Source organism: Macaca nemestrina, chromosome 20 (assembly GCF_043159975.1).
Source record: "Macaca nemestrina isolate mMacNem1 chromosome 20, mMacNem.hap1, whole genome shotgun sequence".
Lineage (NCBI taxonomy): Eukaryota > Metazoa > Chordata > Mammalia > Primates > Cercopithecidae > Macaca > Macaca nemestrina.
In genome coordinates this window covers 44,369,411-44,392,598 of record NC_092144.1, presented here as the reverse complement: position 1 = coordinate 44,392,598, position 23,188 = coordinate 44,369,411, and the positions used below count along the sequence as shown (strand labels likewise).

The 23,188-nt window shown below is 56.4% G+C and overlaps 2 protein-coding genes and 1 long non-coding RNA gene across 10 annotated transcripts in view; 1 reads left to right on the top strand and 2 right to left on the bottom strand.

Annotated features, from left to right (window-relative positions):
- Nucleotides 1–48: 48 nt before the first annotated feature.
- LOC105495548 (sodium voltage-gated channel beta subunit 1) lies at nucleotides 49–10,673 on the bottom strand. 2 transcript variants are annotated; one of them, XM_011765252.2, is made up of 6 exons: nucleotides 10,282–10,673; nucleotides 8,441–8,607; nucleotides 7,378–7,618; nucleotides 1,234–1,375; nucleotides 791–862; nucleotides 49–700 (listed from the first exon to the last, which is right to left on the bottom strand). In XM_011765252.2, the coding sequence occupies exons 1-5, from the start codon at nucleotides 10,319–10,321 to the stop codon at nucleotides 796–798; spliced, it is 657 nt and encodes a 218-aa protein (XP_011763554.1). In that variant the 5' UTR covers nucleotides 10,322–10,673; the 3' UTR covers nucleotides 49–700; nucleotides 791–795. The 2 variants fall into 2 exon arrangements, with proteins under 2 accessions (XP_011763554.1, XP_011763555.1); XM_011765253.2 differs by lacking the exon at nucleotides 10,282–10,673 and adding an exon at nucleotides 9,356–9,872.
- Nucleotides 10,674–10,765: 92 nt separating this feature from the next.
- Nucleotides 10,766–14,483, top strand: LOC105495547 (uncharacterized). Of its 5 annotated transcripts, none has more exons than XR_011617440.1 (4): nucleotides 10,766–11,195; nucleotides 11,560–11,812; nucleotides 12,532–12,619; nucleotides 13,125–14,483. It is a non-coding gene; the product is annotated as an uncharacterized lncRNA (long non-coding RNA). The 5 variants fall into 5 exon arrangements; XR_011617441.1 differs by having other exon boundaries at nucleotides 11,556–11,812; XR_011617439.1 differs by adding an exon at nucleotides 12,344–12,408 and having other exon boundaries at nucleotides 10,766–11,812.
- Nucleotides 14,484–14,616: 133 nt separating this feature from the next.
- LOC105495550 (GRAM domain containing 1A) overlaps nucleotides 14,617–23,188 on the bottom strand; it is a 30,856-nt gene continuing 22,284 nt past the window's right edge. For all 3 annotated transcript variants that reach the window (XM_011765255.3, XM_011765257.3, XM_071086295.1), the window contains exons 12-19: nucleotides 21,885–22,003; nucleotides 21,661–21,803; nucleotides 19,755–19,858; nucleotides 19,496–19,669; nucleotides 19,323–19,410; nucleotides 18,008–18,115; nucleotides 17,804–17,924; nucleotides 14,617–15,037 (exon numbers count right to left, since the gene is read on the bottom strand). In XM_011765255.3, coding sequence (XP_011763557.2) covers nucleotides 14,945–15,037; nucleotides 17,804–17,924; nucleotides 18,008–18,115; nucleotides 19,323–19,410; nucleotides 19,496–19,669; nucleotides 19,755–19,858; nucleotides 21,661–21,803; nucleotides 21,885–22,003 — 950 coding nt within the window. In that variant the 3' untranslated portion in view covers nucleotides 14,617–14,944. The remainder of the gene's footprint in view (nucleotides 15,038–17,803; nucleotides 17,925–18,007; nucleotides 18,116–19,322; nucleotides 19,411–19,495; nucleotides 19,670–19,754; nucleotides 19,859–21,660; nucleotides 21,804–21,884; nucleotides 22,004–23,188) is intronic.

Genomic DNA, 23,188 nt, shown 5'->3' with positions numbered 1-23,188 from the left:
GGACGGGGATGGGGGGAAGGTGACGGGGCTCACACTCGAAACTATGCATCAAGTCCAAGAGTCTTTATTTCATGAACAAAACTACTTCTGTAAAGAGAGACGAGGCTGAAAGGGCCCCTTTCTAGGTGGCCACAGTTCAAGGCTGGTGAGAGAGGGCGAGGTTGGGCCGGGGCAGGAGTGCATTACAGGGAGGGGGGACCCCAGGTCCAGCCGGAGGAAGCGGGAGAGGAAATGATGCCGGGGAAGGGGAGTCGGAGTGGGTCCCAGAACCCCCTGCCCCAGACTGCTCCAGCCCATCATCGCGATCCCTGCCGCCGGGCAGGGAGGAGGCGGGGAGGGGCTGGCCCCAGAAGTGCATGTCTGAAGCGGCCAATGTGTGCAAATCAGCAAGGAGGAGGGGTGCGGGGCCGCTGCCCCCACCTCACCGCCCCCCTCCCCAAACAGGCAGCAGAAGCAGGGTGGGGGCAGCGGCAGTATTGCTTTACCCATCATGCATGGCGGTGCGCGGCCGGCGGGGCAGGAGCTGGGGGAGGCCAAGGCGGGGGTGCGAGCCAATCCCCCTGCCCCTCCCACCCCAGCGGCTCCGTCGGCAGGACTCAGGCTTTCCGGGGCCCAGGAGTGGCCACCCCCACACTGGGCGCAGGCGGTGCCTGGAGAGTCCCCATTAGGGCTGGCTCTTCCTTGAGGCGGGGCCCAGGGCCTGAAGGGGAACAAGAGAGGGGGAATTAGGGACCTGGGGGACTTCGGCCCCTCCCAATCCCCTTCTCCTCTGCCCGCGCATCCGCCTTACTGGGGCTATTCGGCCACCTGGACGCCCGTGCAGTTCTCTTTGCTTTCGGAGGTGATGGCCAGGTATTCCGAGCTGTGGGGGAAAGGCCAGGTATACAGTGACCCCATTATCAGACCGACCCAACCCCCAGGGGATGGGGGAAGGTAGCGGGCTCCACCCCAAGTACACAGGGCTCCTTAGTTAGAGGAAGGGGCTACGGGTGGACTCCTCAGGGTCTTTGAGGAATCTGGCTGGGAGCCTGGGCTCCTGGGTTTGAGGGAGGAAGGGACTGGGTCTGACACCCCTATCCCATGTCTGACAGGGAGCGCTCCCCTCTGGGTGGTGCTGAGAGATGGCGCCCTGGGCCGCTCCACTGCCTCCTCCCCGCCTGGCTCCGGGTGTTCCTCTCTGGCAAGTGCGAAGCTGCCCTGTGTGCCCTCACTCCTCGCAGCCACCCCACTCACGCGTTCTCTTGTGCAGCAGTCTCCGTGGCGGCAGCGATCTTCTTGTAGCAGTAAACCATCTCTGCCACGAGCCATATGGTCAACACGACGATGAGCACATACATCATGATCTCAGACACGATGGATGCCATGTCTCTGTTGGCTGCAGGGGCCAGGCAGGGTTAAGGGGGTAGCCGAGACTGCATGACAGCCTGAGTGTGCTGTGAGCTTGCTGTGTGAGCTTGGGCAAGTGGCTCGACCTCCCTGGGCCTGGTGTATGCACTGTGATTATTAATGCCCAGCCTTGGGTGGGCCTGGTGGGCGTCACCCTCAACCTGCCTCCCTGTGTAACTCGAGGGCACATCTGTGTCATTCCAGAGGCCCTCAGCACAGTGCCTAAAAGCCGTAGCTCTGCAACCAGAAGGCTCAGGTTCAAAGGCTGGCTCTGCCACTGGCCAGCTGTGTGACCTTGGGCAAGTGACTCAGTGTCTCTGGGCCTCTTTTTTTTTTTTTTTTGAGACGGAGTCTCGCTCTGTCGCCCAGGCTGGAGTGCAGTGGCTGGATCTCAGCTCACTGCAAGCTCCGCCTCCCAGGTTTATGCCATTCTCCTGCCTCAGCCTCCCGAGTAGCTGGGACTACAGGCGCCCGCCACCTCGGCCGGCTAGTTTTTTGTATTTTTTAGTAGAGACGGGGTTTCACCAGATTAGCCAGGATGGTCTTGATCTCCTGACCTCGTGATCCGCCCGTCTCGGCCTCCCAAAGTGCTGGGATTACAGGCTTGAGCCACCGCGCCCAGCCGCCTCTGTTTCTTCAATTGTACAATTAATACTTCCTTCATCAGAGTGCTGTGAGAATTAAATATGCTTTAAAATCATTAGAATAGTGCTTGATCTATAAATAGCATTCAATGAAGGTTCACTTTTATGAATGTTATTATAACTGGGGCAGTAAAGCCTAGTGGTTAACAGCCAGGGCTCTGGGGCCAGACTGCCAGGGTTCAAATCCCGGCTCTGCCTCTTACTAGCTGTGTGACCTCAGGCAAAGGACTGCACCTCTCTGAGCCTCTGTAAAATGGAGGTGGGAATACACAGACCCTCTCACAGGGTTGCTGGGAGAGGAAATGAGTTAACATCCATAACATGCTTGGATGAGCACATAGTCAGCACTGCTGAAGTGCTGGCTATTTTCCGGAAACTCTACATTCTCTCTACAGCACTGGCCCCGCCAATTGCCAGCTTCTCCTTGAGCCTAAATTTAAACTGTAAAGGGAACGCGTTCAGCCAGGGGACCAGAGTCAAAAGCCACTCTGGTGTCCTCGGCTGGATTTCCTAGGTGTCCATCCCACATCTCTGGCCCCCTCCTGGATGGCTGAGATCCCATTTTCCCTGCTGTCCTCAAATGGCCTCCCTCTGCTGCGAGTGGGGCACTTTCTGTGGCTCCACCCTGTGCAGATGGCACCAGTGCTTTCTGGGCCAGAGTGAGGGAGGGAGTGGGGCTGGATGCTCCCCCTGCCTGCCCCAGCTTCCCTGTGGGAGGAGCTGGGACAGGGTTTCCTTCTCATTCCTTCCTTCCTTCATTCATTCTTTTCAACAGACTTCTTTATTTTTATAAGAGACAGGGTCTTGCTCTATTGCCCAGGCCGGAGCGCAGTGATGCAGTCATAGCTCACTGCAGCCTGGAACTCCTGAGCTCAAGCCATCTCCTGCCTCAGCCTCCTGAGCAGTGGGGACTACAAGTGTGCACCACCAGGCTCCGTGAATTTTTTCCTTTTTTTTTTTTTTTTTTTTTTTTTGGTAGAGATGAGGTCTCGCTGTGTTGCTCAGGCTGGTCTTGAACTCCTGGCCTCAAGAAATCTTCCCACCAAAGTGCTGGGATGACAGGCATGAGCCACTGCACCCGGCCTCCACAGACATTATTAGTGTGTCTCATGTAGTGGGCACCTGCTGTCAGTCAAGCTCTGTGCTAAATTCTTTATCCAACCATCTCCTTGATGCCTCCGAAAACCTCAAGGACGAGCGCATCCTGGCTGCCCACAGTGGCTGGCCTCAGGAACCACTCTGAGCTGGATGCACACCGGATAAAGCCCCATCATCGGAATTCATGCCCCCGCTCCTGGAACTCAGTGCCCAAATGGGTTTAGGTAACATGGCATCTCACAGGCAGCCCGCAGATCTGAAGGCCAGCCGCGACTCTGCAGGCCGGATTTCTCACCCGCCTCAGACACTGCTGCGCCTCAAGGTATTTTCCACTCATGTTGTGTGGATCCAAAATAGGATTACTGTCCCCATGGGTCCCCATCTGCCTGCTCCTACCACCAGTGGGCAGCCCCCAGCAGCTTCCCAGCATCTTCTCCACCTCTTCCAGGTCAGTGAAGTTCTCACCACCATGACCCGTCGCCTCCTCCTATGGAAATGACATGGCTCGTTCCTCAGGGGTCATTACCAGGGGGCAATAGAGGTTGATAGGCAATATTGAAACTGCAGCGAGATGGTGGATAAAAATAATAAAAAGGTCAGTGTGGTGGCTCCCATGTGTCATCCCAGCATTTTGGGAGGCCAAGGTGGGTGAATCAATGGAGGCCAGGAGTTCAAGACCAGCCTGGTCTACATAGCGAAACCCCATCTGTACTAAAAATAAAAAAGAATTAGCCAGGCATGGTGGCATGCGCCCGTAATCCCAGCTACTTCGAAGGCTGAGGCAGGAGAATCGCTTGAACTCGGGAGGTAAAGGCTGCAATGAGCCAAGATCGTGCCACTGCACTCCAGTCTAGGCGACAGAGTGAGACTCTGACTCAAAATAATAATAATAATAATAGGCCGGGCACAGTAGCTCACACCTGTAATCACAGCACTTTGGGAGGCTGAGGCGGGTGATCACCTGAGGTCAGGAGTTCGAGACCAGCCTGGCCAACATGGTAAAACCCCGTCTCTACTACAGGTACAAAAATTAGCTGGGCATGGTGGAGTGCACCTGTAATCCCACCTACTTGGGAGGCTGAGGCAGGAGAATCGCTTGAGCCCGGGAGGTGCGGTGAGCCGAGATTGTGCCACTGCACTCCAGCCTGCCTGGGTGACAGAGCAAGACTCCATCACAAAAATAATAATAATAAGGAATGGCAGGCAGTGCTAACAAATAATATTGTGGTATTGTGGGTAATGAAAAAATACAGTAGCACAGTGAGCCATGTTAAAAATACTGTAGTATCGGGTGATGATGAATATAGTATAGTATAGAATGGAATATTTTTAAATGCTACAATAGGATTGATTTTTAAAATACTATAGCACAGCATGGTGGATAATAAAAATACCCACCATGGTGGGGAATGTTAAAAATACTCTAGCATGATGGATTATAATAAAAATACTGGCCGGGCGCGGTGGCTTAAGCCTGTAATCCTAGCACTTTGGGAGGCCGAGACGGGCGGATCACGAGGTCAGGAGATCGAGACCATCCTGGCTAACACGGTGAAACCCCGTCTCTACTAAAAATACAAGAAAATTAGCCAGGCGAGGTGGCAGGCACCTGTAGTCCCGGCTACTCGGGAGGCTGAGGCAGGAGAATGGCGTGAACCCGGGGGGGCGGAGCTTGCAGTGAGCCGAGATCGCGCCACTGCACTCCAGCCTGGGGCACAGAGCAAGACTCCGTCTCAAAAAAAATAAAAATAAAAATAAAAATAAAAATAAAAAAAAAAAAAATACTGCAGGCCAGGTGTGGAGGCTCACTCCTATAATCCCAGCACTTACGGCGGCCAACGAGGGAAGATTGTTTGAGGCCAGGAGTTCAAGACCATCCTGGGCAACATAGCAAGATCCAGTCTCTACAAAAAAAAGACATATATATATATATATATATATATATATATATATATATAGCTGGGCATAGTGACTCACACCTGTAGTCCCAGATACTTGGGAGGCTCAAGCAGGAGGATCGCTGGATTTGGGGAGTTTGAGGCTGCAGTGGGCTATGATTATGCCACAGTATCGCAGCCTGGGCAACAGAATGAGACTTGGTCTCTCTTTAACAAAAAACAAAAAACTGCTGTGTTTGGCAATATTATGATAGTATAATATATTGTGTAATATAAAATATACTATAGTGGGTAATATAAAATACTATAATATAGTGGGTGATGTTTAAAAGGCAATACTACATATGGTGGGTAAAAAACACTAGAACTGGGTGGATAGTACAGAAAACAAACTCTGCAGGGCCAACATAAGGAACTGCATACAACGGTAAATGCTGGTAAAAATACGGGCTCTGGGATGTAGTGTGATAACAGTGGACAATCCTAAAAAAGAGAGGCTCAGGCCGGGTGCGGTGGCTCATGCCTGTAATCCCAGCACTTTGGGAGGCCAAGGCAGGTGGATCATCACCTAAGGTCAGGAGTTCGAGACCAGCCTGGCCAATGTGGGGAAACCCCATATCTACTAAAAATACAAAAATTAGCTGGGCGTGGTGGCGCATGCCTGTAATCCCAGCTACTCGGGAGGCCGAAGCAGGAGAATCACTTGAACCCGGGAGGTGGAGGTTGCAGTGAGCCGAGATCACGCCATTGCACTCCAGCCTGGGCACCAAGAGCAAAATTCTGTATCAAAAAATAAAAATGTAAATTAAAAAAAAAAAAAGAGAGAGGCTCTACTGGGTCATGGTGTACAGAGGACACAACACCCTGGCCAATTGCCAATAACAAGATGGAAAGCACCTAGGTGGCTGAACAGTGCCCTGGGGCCTCCCACCCTCTCCCATCTCACCTCTACAGATTTGCAAGAGCAATAACAGGTTTTGTAAAGCCCCAGTACCGGGGGCGTCTTTGTCACAGCAACTCCACGGGTGGGGCTCCATCGTCCACGTCTGCGGCTGACCCCCACCCCCCAGCAGCATGACGAACACCAGAGTGGCTCAGACATGCCTGCTGAATTGCATTTGGCTACACCACTTTGACAATAAACGTAAAAATGCTCATTATAAAAAGAAACCCACAGGCTCTGGCTGATCACAGAGTACAGTGAATCATGCCAAGAACGGAAACACAGTCACCCAAGCTCCTCTGGGTTCAAGTCCAGCTCCCAATCACATGACTTTGGCCACATAACTTTCCCTCCCTGAACCGTGGTTTTCTCATCTGTAAAATGGGGATAGGAAGAGCCCCTACCCCGAGGGCGGGGAGAGGATTCACTAAGGAACTCCTTGTAAGGCACTGAGGCCGGCATCCATCTCACGGAAAAGACGGGCAGTGCATGTTGCCCATGAGGATGTGTGTGCCGTGGCCCCGAGAGACCTTCCTGCCACGGCTTGTAGCTGGTTCAAACCTGGGCTATCTCCCCGCCTCTAAGCCAGTGGCCACAGGGCCCTGGACAATTGCAATTGATGCTGAGCAGAAGATGGTTCAGAGAAGGGGTGGACCTCCCTCAAACAAGGAGTCCAGGGCAGCTGAGGCAAAATGATGAGACATCCGAAAGCGCTGTAGATCCTTGCTGCTCAGAGGGTGGGCCCCACACCTGTGGCCCCACACTGCCTCACCTGAGAGTTTTAGAAAGGACCCCTGGGCCCGCCTCAGAGGTGTTGAGTGAGACTCTGCAGGCCAGCGCGGCTCCCCTGTGGCAGGAGTGCAGAGGGGTGTGCGGACCTCTGCTCTAGGTGGCACACTCTCTTGTCTCATCACGACAGAGGGCAGCAGGGCTGAGTTACTCAAACAGTAAGAACCGCCACCCTCACCACCACGTGCAAGGCTCTTCTGGAAGCCGGGCATGTGCCTGCAGTTGCTCAATCCTCATGACGCCCGTGATGGAATAATGGCTCAAACTACACCCCGAGAAACACATCAGATTATTATCCTGGGCGAGCCGAGGACAACCCTTTGGCTCAGAGACAGAAGGCACCTGCCAGAGATCACGCAGCACAGGTGACAGAGCTGGGTTCTGTACCCGGAGCATCTGTGGGGGAGATGCATGCTTTGACCTCTCCGTGGGCTGGAGGGAACAGAGGCCAGAGCTGGAGTGGGCGGGAGAGGCTGCTCCCCTCTTCCCCCAGGCCGCTGCTGTGGGCGGATGGCTGGCCAGGCACAGAGCCAGCCTGTCCTGTCCGCTACCTGCCATCTGTCCCTCCATCTGGCTCGCCGGTGGGTGACGGCAAAGGGGCAGGCAGCGCCCAACTCACCTTTGTCCACTACCTCAATGTGGATCTTCTTGACAACGCTGGTGTTGTGCTCGTAGTTTTCGAAGAAGAGCAGGCGGTAGACGTGGCACTCGTAGTCGCCCGAGTGGTTGTAGGTGACGTTGGTGATGAAGATAGACAGATCCTGCAGGTCCTTGGTGCCCCGGCTGCCGTTCCACACCACGCGGCCCTCGAAGCGCTCGTCCTCCTCCAGCTGCAACACCTCATTCTCATAGCGCAGGATCTAGGGGTAGCCAGGGAGGGGGAGGTGTCGCTGCCTGGGCCTCTCTTCCCTCACCTGACCCTGATTCTCTCCCCTGCCGTGACACCCACAGACACAGATGGTCCATAGATGGGCTCAGACGCCTTGACCTCAGGCAGAGAGGGCACAGGGGTGGGGGGCGGGGGCTAGGATCATGCCTGGAGTCATCCAGACCCCGCTTTTGCCTCCAGCGGAGATGCACATGTGCACACACACGTTCCTCAGTCATCCTCTCAAGCCCCATCTGGCCTCTAGGCCATCATTCTCTGCAGTTCTTTCCCAGCCACCAGATACACTCCTCCAGCAGGGACAGGGCAGTCTGATCCTCGCAGCTGGAGACCCCAATTCTCCAGCATGTCATCGAAGTTTATGGTTCCCTCTCCCATATGTAATGCAAAATACACACGTATTTCAAAGGAGGTTAAAAAAAAAAGAAAAAAGTTCTGTCTTCCCTCTGTAATGACTATCCGAGACATTGTTTGCTGGTGCCAAATAAGTCCATTGACATTTATTTCGTGCCAACCATGTGCCAGGTGCGTCAATGCATTCGGTCCTCACGCAAACCTATGGGCTAGAGACCACTGCCACCCCATCTTTACTGAGGAGGAAACTGACTTTCAGAGAGGCTCACTGATTTGGCCAAGGTCACCAGCAGGCCACTGGCAGAGCCAGAATCTGAATCCAGGTCAGCAATCACAGCATATTATTAAAACAAACAAACAAGCCCCCTCCCTGAGATCCAGCCCCACTGCCTCCCACACGCGGATTCCCGCCATCCCACACCCGTGCCCGGCACCCACACACCTTGACAAACTCCTCAGTGCCCTTCTGGCGGAAGGTCCACTCGGTGAAGGTCTCAGCGGTGGTCTCGCTGCGGCGCTTGCAGGAGATGCAAAGAATTTTGAAGGTCATCCCATACACGGCCTCGGTCTCCGAGTCCACCTCCACGCAGCCCCCCCAGGCTGAGGACACTGTGGGGACAGCAGGCTCAGGTCAGGCAGAGGCACCCATTGCCCTAAGCAATGCCAGACCCCTCACAAACCATCTGTTCCCCCCTCAATGATTACCAGCAGATGGGACTGGATGCCAGGCTAAGCCCTGTCACTCACTGTGTGACCTCAGCAAGTCATTCGTCTCTGGGTCTCAGTTTCCCTCTCTCTTGTTGAAAGAAATGGTCCTCTGCTTCCAGCATTGGCTGGGCCCATTTTCATACATTAGGTAGGGCCTTGTACATGGGAGGCCCCATAGGGACTGTCAACGTTGCCAGTAACTCAGACTTTTTGCTACCCGAGTGCCCCTTCCTCAGAAAGTCCCTTGCTGGAGGAACCCAAGCACCTAGGTGGTAGAATGACACTTCCAGCTAAGTTAGAAGTTCAAGGTGGCAGTCGTTTTCACCATTAAATTGCAAAACCAGCTAGCTCCAGGAGAAACGGGTTGGGAGAAAAGAAGGTCTGAAGGTGGGGGATTCTGGGGAGGTGGGCACTGGAATTGGGGCTGATCCACACTCAGCCCCTCTTCCCAGCCCCACAAGCCCCTGTGTGAGCCATCCCCTCCCCAGCCTCTCCTGCTTCCATCATCCCCTCTTCCCCAGGGTCCTCGCCTCTAGAGCTCTTCCCACCCCAACCCCATCCACTACTCAAAGCTTTCCTGAGCTCTCTCCTGCCCCAGGGCCTTTGCACCCCATGGAATTCCAGTCTTAGAATTCCTTCACTCTCTTACCTGGCACCTCCTTCCTGCCTCCCAGCACTCTGTAGCTAACGCGGTGTCTCTTCTGCTGCAGCCCTGTGCTGTCCTTGTCTCCTGATCCTCAGGACTTCTCATCCATCCGCCCCTGCTGCGGTCCCTTTCAGACTCCCTGAGGGCCTCTGTCTCAGTCCCTCCCATCTTTGTCCCTCTCAGGGGTCTCTCTGAAGGTCCCTCCACTTTGTGTCCACTCTCTGGGCTCAGAAGGAGACCTCTCCTAATCCCTTTCCACCTTTCCACGTCTATCCCTTTTAAAACTCCATGCCAGATTCTCTCCCGGTGTTCACGGGCACCCCCATCTCCCTCTTCTCTCCATCTCCTTCTGCCTCTCTCAAGTTTCCCTTTCTCTATCGCGCTCAGTCTCTTAACTCTCTTTCTTTTTCTTTCTCTCTCTCTGTCTCCAATACCCCTCTCTCTGTCTCCGTCTCCCCCTTGACCCCCACGTCCCCAGCCTCCCAGCGGACCACTCAGGTGCGCTCTGAGTCCTTCTCTGTCTCTCGCCCCCTTCCTCCCGTCTCCATCTCTCCCTGTCCCTCCGTCTTTCCTGTCCCAGTCTCCCGGCGCCGCCTTCCCCCCACCCCCCTCCCGCGGCTGTGGGTGTCACATTGCAGCCTGCGGGGCTACGGGAGCAGCTGACTCCGCGTTTTCTCGCCCCCGGCTGGGCGCCTGCAGCCGCGAGGCTGTGCCAGCCCGGCCCCCGCCCGCTGGAGCCCACCCGCACCTCCACCGCCCTCCCCAAGCCCGGCTCCCGCGCGCACAACTTCTGAAGCTGACTTGGCGGGGCCCGGGGTTGGGCCGGGGGCGGCCCTCGCGCGGCTGCTCCGAGTCCCGAGCGCCACTCCCGCCGCCCCACCAAGCGACCCCGCGGTGCCCCCGGCCGCGCGCGCCCCCTGTGCACTCACCCAGTGCCGCGCCGACCACTAAGGCCAGCAGCCTCCCCATGGCTGCGCGGCGCGTGCTGCGCCCCCCTCCCGGGCCGCCGGTATTAATAGCGGGGCGAGAGGCGGCGGGACCCGGCGGCGGTTAGAATGTCCCCGGGAGCGCGCGGGCGCAGCAGCTGCGGCTCTGGGACCGGCGAGGGGGGAAGAGGGGGGGCGCGGCCCCCCCGCTCCGGTTACCGCCGGGGGCCCAGCCCCGGGGCCCGGCGTCCGGGCATCCCCGCCGCGCGGGCGGCGGCCGCTGCTCGGGCTGCTGCGCTGGCGCGCACAGACGGGCACATCCGCTAGGTGCACCGACCCAGGTCCCGCTTCGGCTCGGGCGCGCTCGGGCGCGGACCGCCGTCTCCTGCGCACTGCAGCGACGGCGGCGGCGGCCTAGGGAGGGAGGAGGGAGAAGAGGGAGGGGGCGGGATGAATCACCGCGGGGGGAGGGCGCGGTCGCCCAGCCTTTGCCGCAGCGGCCCGGGAAGCGGCCGCTGCACGGGCCTCTCCGGGTGGCGCAGGGACAGCGGCTTCTGGGAACGCGGCGGATGGTCCGGGTGTCTCCGACTCCGCTGGGGCTCTGAGGACCACCCCGCCACCTTCCCAGGGAGTCTGGAAAGGTCACCCCCAGAGTCACAAGAGGACTTGGAGCGCAGTTTGGGGGCCGGGTTTCCCATTTCAAATCATGGAGGTCATCCTTAGGAGTTCAAGGAAGCGAACCTCCGAGTGATCTCCCCTCAGAGCCCTGATATCCAGGCCTGGGGGTCACTGTGCAGGGACCCCCAAATAGGCATTAGAGGAAGGTGGGGGCCGTCAAGCTAAGACTACAGCTACAATCCAGACCTCACCCAAGCAGGCGGGGCACCCTGGGCAGAAGCAGCCCCGGGGATCTGGAGGTGCTGTTTCAGGAGGATGACCCCTACAATCCCCTGCACCCCTTTATGTCCCTGATGTCACCTTCTACCCCTCTTTCCTCCCACTCCACTCTGGCTGTTCAGGCCCTCCTGCTGTTCCCAACACAGGGAACCCATTCCTGCCTCGGGACCTTGGCCCCTGCCCTCCCCTCTACCCCTGCTCTCCCTGCTGCCCCGCCACTCTCCCTCCGCCTCCATGGCTCCAATGTCACCTTCGTTAGGTCTTGTGTCGCTTCAGGGCAAACTGCCTCCCCCGCTCCTAACTTGACCTCCTTTACTCTTGTTGAATGTTTTTCATAGCAGCCTCACTACCTGACATTTTGTTTTTGTTTTTTTTCTTAGACAGGGTCTGGCTCTGTTGCCCAGGATGAAGTACAGTGGCGTGATCTCGGCTCACTGCAACCTCTGCCTCCCGGGTTCAAGAGATTCTCCTGCCACAACCTCCGGAGCAGCTGGGAGTACAGGCGCGAACCATCATGCCTGGCTACTTTTAAAATTTTTTAGTAGAGACAGGGTTTCACCATGTTGGTCAGGCTCGTCTGGAACGCCTGCCCTCGGATGATCCGTCCGCATCAGCCTCCCAAATGCTGGGATTACAGGTATGAGCCACCCGTCGCCTTCCCAGCACTTTGGGAGGCCAAGGGCGGGGGGCGGGGAAGATCACCTGAGAGCAGGAGTTCGGGACCAGCCTGACCAATATGGTGAAACCCCATCTCTACTAAAAATACCAAAAAATTAGCCGGGAGTGGTGGTGGGCACCTGTAAACCCTGGACGACAAGAGCGAAACTCCCTCTCAAAAAAAAAAAAAAAAAGGCCAGGCGCGGTAGCTCAGGCGTGTAATGACAGCATGCTAGGAGGCTGAGGTGGGCGGATCATGAGGTCAAGAGATCGAGACCATCCTGGCCAACATGGTGAAACCCCATCTCTACTAAAAATACAAAAATTAGCTGGGCATGGTGGCGTGTGCCTGTAATCCCAGCTACTCGGGAAGCTGAGGCAGGAGAATCGCTTGAACCCAGGAGGTGGAGGTTGCAGTGAGCCGAGATCACGCCACTGCCCTCCAGCCTGGCGACAGAATGAGACTGTCTAAAAAATAAAAAATAAAAATAAATTTTAAAAAATCCCCCAGGTGAGGACACTGTCTTGTGTACCACCATGTCTCTTGCACCTTGAACTGTTCCTGGCACATTGCAGGTACTCAATCAATATTTGTCAAACAAATAAATGAAAGTCAATGTTCACTAAGCCCTTGGGATTTGCTGAACCCACTTCTACTGCCCCAAATCTTCAGTGAGTTCTATTATCCCCATTTCACAGATGAAGAAACTAAGGATGGGAGGGCCACTCCCTTGCCCACAGTCATGTAGCTGGCCTAGGATGGATGTGGAATCCTGCCCCAGCAGTGGTAAGTGGCCTGTCCTACCAGTAGGTTCTGCCAAATGGAGAAAATGGAGGTGGGAGTTCTGGTCTGTCAGGACCAGGGTGGGAGTGAGACTCTCAGCTGAAGGGTCACTACCTAGGTCCTAGCCTCCAATTCTGGGTGGGGTAAGGTCTCAGAATCCCCCTGGCCCAGCCCTGCCAGACAAGAGGAGCTAGGGTGTTGGGCAGGACCATGGCAGAGGGGCAGGGAGCCAGGGACATCCGACACCTCTGTGGTCTAGACTTTTATGCCAGCGCCTCCTGAGCTGTGAAATTCCCCTGCAGAGAATAACCGTCTTGCTGTTCCGGGCCCTTCCACTGGTGGGGGATGGTAGGTGAAGGCACAGTGAGGACAGGCCTCAGCACTGGACAGGAGGCACCTCACAGCCCTATAAGCTATGTTCAGTGAGCACCTACTATGTATGGGCTTGGTGCTGTTCTAAGCATTCTAAGCACTTTACTAACATTAGCTCATTTAATTCTTCCTATAGGTGGTATTATTATACCCATGTTACAGATACAGAAGACTGAGGCTCAGCATGGGTACCTTGCCATGATCACACAGCTAGAGGGTAAGAGGGGCTGGCTCTGCCTCCTATGCCACTCCTGATCCACTCTCCAATCCCTCCTCCAGTCCCCTGCCCCAAGCCATCAGTTAGGATGATTCTTATAGCCAGAGGTGTGACATGCCAAAGGTGTCTCTTTACCCCATACACTCGCTCTGGAACCGGGACAAGGTTTCAGTGAGGTGGACCTGCGTTCTATCTGGACCAGGGACTTTGCCTCCAAGCTCATTTCCTCATCTGTAAAACAGGGATCCAACAAACCATCAGCCTGAATGGGCTGTGGTGGGGTCCTGAGGGGGTTAGGACTTTGCATCTAAATGTGGAGACCCCAGGGGTCAGGCCTGGAGTCTGCCTCCCTGCTGGGTAGCCTCAGGCGTGTACATCTTTGTCTCCACCTCATGGAGTCACTGTGAGAATAAAATGAACATCAGATCTTGGCACAGAGCTCAGTACGTACGTACTTGGTACTCACTACACGAGTTACTTTTTTCCCTCTATTTTTATGCAATAAGTGTAACATTTATTGAATACTTACTCCATTCCATCTGTGCCAGGCCCTGTTGTAAGTAGCCACATTTATGAACTCCTTGAACCTGTAACAGCGGTTCTCAAAGTGTGGTCTGGGGCTGGGCATGACGGCTCACGCCTGTAATCCCAACACTTTGGGAAGCTGAGGCAGGAGGGATCACTTGAGGCCAGGAGTTCGAGACTAGCCTGAGCAACATAGTCAGATCCCATCTCCAAAAAGAAATAAAAAATTAGCCGGCCATGGTGGCTTACACCTGTAGTTCCAGCTACTCAGAAGGCTGAGGTGAGAGGATGGCTTGAGCACAGGAAGTCGAGGTTGCTGTGAGCCATGTTAGTGCCACTGCACTCCAGCCTGGGCGACAGAGAAACCCTAACTTAAACAAACAAAAAAACAAAGTGTGGTCTGGGATGGCACCATGAGCATCCCCTGGGAACTCATTATAAAGGCAGAATCCCAGCCCTGCCCCAGACCTACTGAACCAGAAATTTGGAGGGAGGGGCCCCACAGTCTGTTTTTCATCAAGCCCTCCAGGAGATTCGAACGCAGCTCAAGTTTGAGAACCACTCCCTTCTAACAGCCCTGAGAGACAGGTACTGTCATTCTGCCCATTGCACAGGAAAGGGCACTGGAGCTCCAGGGGTTGACCTGCTGCAGTTACACCACTGCTAGGAAGCAGGATTTGAACTCTGGCTCCCAGAGTCTGTCCCCGGACTTCCTGCGTTGACCTCAGATGATGTAAAGCTTGTGTAAGATGCTGGGGGAATTCCAGATCGTTTCAGTGACTATGGCCCCAGAACACAGACAGAGGTCCCCTCCCCACCACGGCAGGATCTGAGTGTAACAGGAGGCTCCCACCCACTCCCAGGGCCCCACAGGCACAGCCACAGCCACTTCTGACCCTTTATTGGGGCACCATCAGCCCCAAATAAATATAATACATTAAACCCAGAGCTGAGGGAACCGTGCACCCCAGGAGGCGCCCCCCACAACCTCAGCCGGGCAAAATAAGTTAGTGGGGGGCCTGCCAGAGGCCGGGCCAGCTCCCTGGTCTAAAGTGCATCTCGGTTCCATGGCCCCCACGTCTGCACAGCCCCCGGTCGGGCCGTCGGGAGGGGCGGGTGGGAGATGCCTGGCGCTCACACCGTGCCAGCAGTGGCCGCCGAGGCTCTGTGTGTCCATCTGTCCATGTAGGGGAACAGTTGCGTGGCTGGGGACCTCAGGAAAAGCTGTCTTCGGGCCGGGGCTGGGTGTCGAAGGGAGGATCTGAGACTGTGATGCCTTGGTGCAGCTTCTCCAGCGAGAACTTCATCTGTGGGGGGGAGGTGAGCAGGGTTGGGGGTGAACGCTGGAGGTTGGGGGGTGATGTCGCCCACCCCCATCCTGCCATTGAGAAACTGAGGATGGTCTAGAGGCCATACTGCCCCACCCCAGGGTCCCTCAGTGAAAAGAGCACAGCCACGCTGCACCCAGTTTAAATTCTCAGAGGCAGCAGAGGAAGGGGCTTAGTGTGTGCCTGGCACCCCGATGGCCTGGGTTCAAATCCTGGCTCTGATCTCGTTACCTCAGTTAACCTTAGGCACGTCCTGTAACCACCCTGAGTCAAAATCCCCTCATTTGAAATACGGGTCTGTAACACATCTGATCCACAGGATTATTTCAGGGTTCTGAAGAGCACTGAGAACCCGGTGTACACTAAGTGCTCAGCACATGTTAGCTGTCACCATTACCCCATCTGTGACCTCGGGCAAGCTCCTGAGCTCCTCGAACCTGTGGATGCCTCATACCGCCTACCTATGTATAAAACCGGGATAACGGCCGGGCGCAGTGGCTCATGCCTATAATCCCAGCACTTTCGGAGGCCGAGACCAGTGGATCACTCAAGGTCAGGAGTTCAAGACCAGCCTGGCCAACATGGTGAAACCCTATCTCTACTAAAAATACAAAAATTAGCCAGGTGTGGTGGCAGGTGCCTGTAATCCCAGCTACTTGGGAGGCTGAGGCACGAGAATCGCTTTAACCTGGGAGGCAGAGGTTACAGTGAGGCAAGATCACGCCACTGCACGCCAGCCCGGGTGACAGATTGAGACTCTGTCTCAAAAAACCTGGGATAACAAAAGCATCTTCCTCAAAGGCTGGCTGTGGGGATAAGGCAGTCATGCTTAAAACTTAGAACAGGCCGGGCATGGTGGCTCACATCTGTAATCCCAGCACTTTGGGAGGCCGAGGCAGGCAGATCATGAGGTCAGGAGATCGAGACCATCCTGGCTAACATGGTGAAACCCCGTCTCTACTAAAAAATACAAAAAATTAGCTGGGTGTGGTGGCGGGCGCCTGTAGTCCCAACTACTTGGGAGGCTGAGGCAGGAGAATGGCATGAACCTGGGAGGCGGAGCTTGCGGTGAGCCGAGATCATGCCACTGCACTCCAGCCTGGGCAACAGAGAGAGAGACCCAGTCTAAAAAAAAAAAAAAAAAAAAATTGGAATAGCCCAGCCACAGGTAAGTGCTCAGTCTGCATCCACTGTGAGTACCAATCTGTGACATCAACTCTGCACCCTTGGCAGTTTGAGAGGGAGGAAAATGATAAAAATTTAACTCAGGGCCAGGTGTGGTGGATCACACCTGCAATCCCAGGACTTTGGGAGGCCGAGGCGGGAGGATTGCCCGAGGCCAGGAGTTTGAGACCAGCCTGGGCAACATGGTGAGACTCTGGTCTCTACAAAAAAATTTTAAATTGGCCAAGCATGGTGGTGTGTGCCTATAGTCCCAGCTACTCAGGAGGCTGAGGCAGGAGGATCACTTGAGCCAGGAGTTCGAGGCAGCGATAAGCCATGATCGTGCCACTGCACCCCAGCCTGGGCAACAGAATGAGACCCTGTCTCAAAATAAAATAAAATAACGCAGGATGGGGGGCCCTGCCCACCCTCTCTGAGTGATGGGGCCTCAGCCTTCATCCTTTCCCAACCCCGTCCTGCCCCACCCTTCCCAGTGTGAGCCTCTCCCAAGCTTGATTTCAGGGGGGGAATGAGACCCCTAAAGATGAGCCTTCTGATATGGAAGGGTCTGATGAAACAAGGTTTTCACCGTCACCCACAGCTTCAGCTCTGATGGCCTTGGAAATGCAGGCAATGCCAGACTCTCTGTTTCCCAACCGCCTTCCCACTTCGACACCTTCCCCAGTGCCCAACACTTGCTCTGACCCACCGCAACTGCTGGCCTGAGTCTACTGGGGCCTGAGGGCATTGCTGTGTGATGACATCACATTTATTGGGCATCTGCTTTGTCCCTGGCACTAGGCTCACACTCAGGACACCCAGCCCACATCCAGTGTTTCCTGTGGGCCTGGCACCATTCCCAATGTCAACTTGTCTCATCCTCACAACAGTCTTTGAAGTAGCATCAGCCATTATCCTGTGCACAGAGGTGGCCACGGCCACCATGGCAAAATCGCTTGCAAGAGGTCACACACCGGAATTGGAACCTGGTTGTCTGAGTAGACATTGTCCCTGAACTACACTGGGTGTCTGGGTGTCTGGATCCACTCCGTTTTGGAGATGAGACCTCAGGTCCTTTGAAGAGTCTCTCCCCTTCAGACCATGTGACCCCTTAGCTACCCCAGAGGGGGTAGGGGGTAGAGGGACCACACCTGGCCTGCCCTGGCTGCTGTGATGGGTCAGGGGTGGGCCTGAGACCCCAGCAGGCAATGAGAGTAAGCGCCGGGGTCCCCAGTGGGGGGAAAAGTGTGGCCTCCAATGAAGCCAACCCTGGAGATGGGCACAGGGCAGAATGAGCACGAGACTGACTCTTACTGCCATTGAGTGACCAAACCCAGCCGTGCCTAACGTGAGATGCCTCTGGACTTTTCTCCAGGATGTGAGCCAATCAATTCTTTCTTCCATTCACACTTCCGTGCTTTCCCCTGCAATGCTGTGGGGTGGGGACTCTGAGTGGTTTCCTCATTTTACAGAGGAGGACACTGAGACACGGAGAAGGGAGGTGCCTGCCGCATGGTGGGGTTTCAACACAGGACCCTACAGCTCTGTAGCCCTGGGCCCTGCCCGAGTGGCGCCTCCTACCTCATCCAGGAGCTCCACGGAGGCCCGCAGGATCTGCCTCCACTTGTGCACCTCCACGCTGTGGAATTGCTTCTGTAGCGCCAGGATCTCGGCCCACTCTGTGGCCGTCTGGGGGAACTTGCTGTGGGGATGCCGGGCCTGAGCAGGGCCTTGGCCTCCCGCAGTGTGCCCAAGCCCCCCCATTTCCCCAGGCTACCCACTCACCCCTTGGCCAGGGCCAGGCTGTGCCAGGACTCAAAGGTGTGGGCTGTCCTTTCCAGGGACCAGAGGCGGTAGAAAAGCAGGACGTTGAGGGCGATGAGGATGATAAGGCTGGGGACAGGGGTCAGAGGTCAGGATTCCTGGGGTCTGATGCTCTGAACCTCCCCATATAGCTACACCTTGTAGGGACACCTCTATTCCCCATTGCAGAGGAGGAGAATGAGGCTCAGAGAGGGTGAGACATGCCAGGGTTGCACAGTCCATAGCAGGAAGGTCAGGGTTCAAATCCAGGCCTGTCTGATGCCCATACCCTTGATTGCCATGCCAGGTCACCTCCCTGGGGGAGCCGGGGGGCGTGGGGTGGGGAGAAGAGGCTGCAACAGGGGTTGCAGGGAGGGGAGGTGCAGAGAGGGGAGGGCAGGGGGAGGACTCAGGACCCTACCTCACACAGATCCTGCAGCAGCAGCAGTGAGGGGAGACAGAGAGATGAGCACCGCCCGGCCTGCCCCCGATACCCCCAGCCCTCCTCGCCCTGGGCAGCTCTGGGCCGAGCGCACCATACCCCCTCACTGGATGAGAGCTGAGAGCTGAGGTTCAGAGGCTGAGCACGTAGCCGGGCTGACCCTCACCTCCCAGGGTCTGCTCAACCCCAGGATCCAGCTTCTGTTTCCTCCCAGCATCCTGCCCGCCAACTCCTGCAGGCTTCTGGGCAGGCGTGTGGATTCTCCCTGCCCAAGCCCTTCTCAGCCTAGACGGTCTCCAGTCTCTCAGGACGCCCATCCTGACTGCCCGCTGTGGCCTGGGAGGAAGCTGCTGCTGGCCTCCCAGGGCTTTCCCACTCCTGGCCCTGATCCCTCTGCCCATGCATCCTCCATCCCGGCCCAGACCACTCTGGTCTGGTGTCAGGTCTATCTTTTCCTCAAGGTCACTGCTGTGTCCTCAGCATCGCCCAGCTTAGAGGTGGGCACAGAGAATGCAACGTGCATAAATGACCTCACTGGTTAGGCACACCTCTCCCTGTGCACCTAATTCCAGAATCTTTGTGTGCCTGCTCCTCCAGAGAGCCCCCCTTGATCCTTGGGTGAGGTCAGGCCCCTCTGATCTCCCATAGCTCCCCCGGGCTCTGCTCTTCTAGCAGGGAAGGCTTCTCCATGACAAACCGACACATCCCAAACATTGCCTCATCTAATCCTTGCTGTGAGCAAATCCACGCTCCCACTTAAGCAGAGAGCCCAGAGAGGCCATGCACTTGCCCAAGGTCACACAGCCAGGAGGCAGGTTCAGGCCTGTGTGGCCACTGCTCCTGTCTCTTACTCACACGATGCTGATGAGAACCAGGGCATTGGGGATGCCTGCCCCGGGGCCCTGGTCCACAGATGGTTCGGAGAAGCGGGAGCTGAGGGAGCCTGCAGGAGAGCAGCTTGGAGTCAGAGGGCCTGGTCCAGGCCCCCAGTCCTCCGCCCACCCCGACCCGGCCCCAACGGAACGCACCCGAGGTGTGCATGCCAGCCCGGGCACAGGGGTCAGGATCTGGGTGCTGGGGCCCGTCCCCGTGAGCCCGCCAGCTCAGGGGCCGCTTCCGCCGCCGCAGGCCGGATAGCAAGCTCCGGGCATCCTTCCCGCCTTCCTCCAGAGACAGCTTCTCGGCCTTGGTGAGCTCTCGCTCTGCATAGAAGAGAGGGGGCTCTGGATGCCCATCCCTGGCCAGGCCACCCCCCAACCCGTGCCCCGGCCAGCCTTCTGTCCCTACCCAGATGGTGGAAATAGTCTTCAATGCCGCTCCACGAGTTCTTCTCAATGAGCGACTTCACCAGGCTCCATGGCTGCTTTCGGTAGCGGATCTCAGAGGACACTCTGGGGTTGGGAGATCAGGGGAAGGAGGTCAGGGTCTGACTCCAGCCCTGGCTGTTCCATCCCCCAAGTTGAGTTCTTTCCTTCCCCTAATTCAGAGAGGGCCCCTTGTCACTCACAGACAAAACAGATGGGTTCCCTACCCTCCGTGGCTTCCCTGGATACCCCATACACCACCCCGCTCAGCCCGAATGCCAGCCAACTCAGCCTTCGGTCCTTCTCCACCCATGCCCAGTACATGGGCAAGGCTCCTGGTGGCCTGAGCCCTGTCCACCCACTGACCGACGTCTTAGCCAGACCTTGCCCCTGAACCTCTTCCATCCAGCGTCTGCACCCCAACTCCACACGGGCTCAGCTCCACACAGACAGCTCAGTCCCACATTGACCTCCTGGTCGTTCCCCAAACCCATTCCTCCTTGCCATCCCCATCTGGGTCAACGGCAGCTCTGTGGTTGTAGTGGCTCGGGCCAAACGCCTCGGGGTATTCCTTGAGCTCTCTTTCCCTCACTCCCACATCCAATCTCTCTGCAAATCCTGTCAGCTAAACCTACAAAATCTCTCCGGAATCTAACTCTTCCCCCTCCATTTCCCCACCCTGATTCAGCCTCCGTCCCCTCCAGCCTGGGTGACGCCAGCAGCCTCCTCCTCCCTGCTCCTGTCCCTGTCCTTGCAGTCTATTCCCAGCAGAACAGAGGCAGCCAGAAGGAGCCTGGGACCACCTGAGTCAGGTCAGCCCCTCCTGGCTCAGAGCCCTGGCCTGGTTGCCCTTCCCTCCAGGTAAAAGTAAAGTCTTCACCACGAGCCACATCTGGTTCACCTTTTTTTTTTTTTTTTGAGACAGGGTCTTGCTCTGTCGCCCAGGCTGAAGTGCAACGGCATGATCACGGCTCACTGAAATCTCCACCATGTCTGGCCAATCTTTTTATTTGTTTTTTTGTTTGTTTGTTTGAGACAGAGTTTCACTCTGTCACCCAGGCTGAAGTGCAGTGGCCCGATCTCGGCTCACTGTAACCTCCGCCTCCTAGGTTCAAATGATTCTTGTGCCTCAGCCTCCCAAATAGTAGAGATTACAGACATGCGCCACCACCCCCGACTAATTTTGTATTTTTAGTAGAGATGGGGTTTCACCATGTTGGCCAGGCTGGTCTAAAACTCCTGACCTCAAGTGATCCACCTGCCTCGGCCTCCCAAAGTCCTGGGATTACAGGTGTGAGCCACTGCGCTGGGCCCTGGTTCACCGCTTTAATCTCAGCTCCTTCTCACCCAATCTTACTCCACTCCAGTCACTGCCCCCACCCCTGCCTCAGGGCCTTTGCACCTGCTGTCCCAAATGAGTTGCTCTCAGCTCCTTCAAGTTCTTGGTGAAAAATTTCTTTCCCAGCGGGCCCTTCCCTGACCAGCGTATCGGGTGTAAAAGCCTCCATGCCCTGCTTCTTCAGCCTGCTGTGTTTTCCTTGTTTTTCTCCATAGGCCTAACTGCCAGTGAATGCTCTGCAGATTTTCCTAATTATTTCTCTATTGTCCAATTCCCTACTAGACTATGAGCTCCCTGAGAGAAGTGATACTGCCTGGCTTTGCTGTATCCTCAGAGTCTTGAGGCTCAAACACCCTCTGCAGATGGGAGGAGCCATCCCTGGGCCACTCTTTCTCTACCCTCCACTATTCGGAGCGCAGGGTCCTCAGGAACCCCACGCTTCTGTTCCTCCACCAGGGTGGGAACCAACGCTCTGCTGTTGACTTGAGAAGTGGACAGGAGGCCCTGGGGCCACCAGGGCATCGGGTGGAGGGGCCCAGTCACCACGCACCGGAGCCGCGCCTTGTTCCGAGCCACACCCAGGATGCAATAGCGGTGGGCAGTGTAGAAGTAGTCCTGGTAGGGGATGCCCTGCGTCAGCACCTCGGAGTCCACCACACACCCGCCGGCCTGGGGGCCGCGCCGGAACAGCGTCTGCAGGGACAGAGCTGGCGCAGTCAGGGCCACCCCACCCACCCAGCTGCCCCACCTGCCCGGCTGCCCCGCCTGGCCCACCTGTGTCTCCACCACAGAGGCGCTCTTGGGGCCCAGTGGGTTGCTGATGGGGATGGTGTACGTCAGCACCCGGCGCTGGTGGCACTTGCTGTCCCCGCTCCAGGGGCTCAGGGTCACGTCTAGGGGAGGGAGGAGTAGCATGAGGAGGCCACACCCCAGTCCTTTGCCCACAGGCCGCAGGAGACTCAGCCTTCTGGGAGGTCTCTCTCTGAGGACTTGTCCCAATCCACACCCCTCCTCTGTGTCCCCACCTTCCTTCCAGGAGCCTAAAACCTTAGCTGTTGGGGTAGGGCCATCCCATCCACTGCTGCAGCCTCAGTTTCCCCCTCTGCACCCATCCTGGCTTCTGCCCTGAGCGTTGGACCTGCAATCTTTTGAACACCTTCTCCTGGAAGGTCCTTGGACCCCTCGAACCCACTGAGCTCCACACGGCCTCAGCATCTCCCCAAACCTGCTGCATCTCTCAGGCCCCCACTCGGGGGTGGTCCAGGGTCCTCCAGGCTCCCACTGGAGCACCAGGCCTTGCCATGGACACCCCCTAGTCAGACCCCTAGTTTGTTACCTACACTGTGTGTTCACCAAACCTCCCAAGCGTCACTCCTGGTTCAGCCCATCTTTGCCTGCCCAGTGCCCCTCCCAGCCTTCCCTTGAGTGTCTGGCCTCAGTCTCCTCATCTGGTCCAGGGGCATCTTGTTAAAGCCAAGCCTGACTCTATCCCTTCTCTGCCTAGAACACTCCATGGCTCCCCAGTATCCCTAGAACAGAGTCTGAGTTTGGTACAGTTTGGCTATTTGTCGCCACCCAAATCTCATGCTGAATTGTAATCCCCCGTGCTGGACGTGGGGCCTGGTGAGAGGTGTTTGGATCATGAGGGTGGATCCCTCATGGTTTGCTGCTGTCTTCATGATAGTGAGTTCTTCCGAGATCTGGTCATTTAAGTGTGTGGCACCACCCCTCCACTCTCTCTCACTTGCTCCCCCTTTGCCTTCCACCATGATCAAAAGCTCCCTGAGACAGCTGGGTATGGTGGCTCATGCCTGTAATCCCAGCACTTTGGGAAATTTGGGAGGCCGAGGCAGGAGGATCACTTGAGGTCAAGAGTTCAAAACCAGCCTGGCCAACATGGTGAAACCCCGTCTCTACTAAAAATACAAAAATTAGCCGGGCGTGGTGGTGGGCGCCTATAATCCCAGCTACTCAGGAGGCTGAGGCAGGAGAATCACTTGAACCCCGGAGGCAGAGGCTACAGTGACCCAAGATTGTGCCACTGCATTCCAGCTGGGGTGACAGCAAGACCCCGACTC

Bases quoted from the DNA above. Each gene is read 5' to 3' on its own strand.
- LOC105495548 (XM_011765252.2), bottom strand. From the start codon at position 10,321: ATGGGGAGGCTGCTGGCCTTAGTGGTCGGCGCGGCACTGG. The intron at 8,608-10,281 runs GTGAGTGCACAG...CTGTCCCCACAG, and splicing joins AGTGGTCGGCGCGGCACTGG to TGTCCTCAGCCTGGGGGGGC. The intron at 863-1,233 runs GTGAGTGGGGTG...TTTCCCCCACAG, and splicing joins ACTGCTGCACAAGAGAACGC to CTCGGAATACCTGGCCATCA.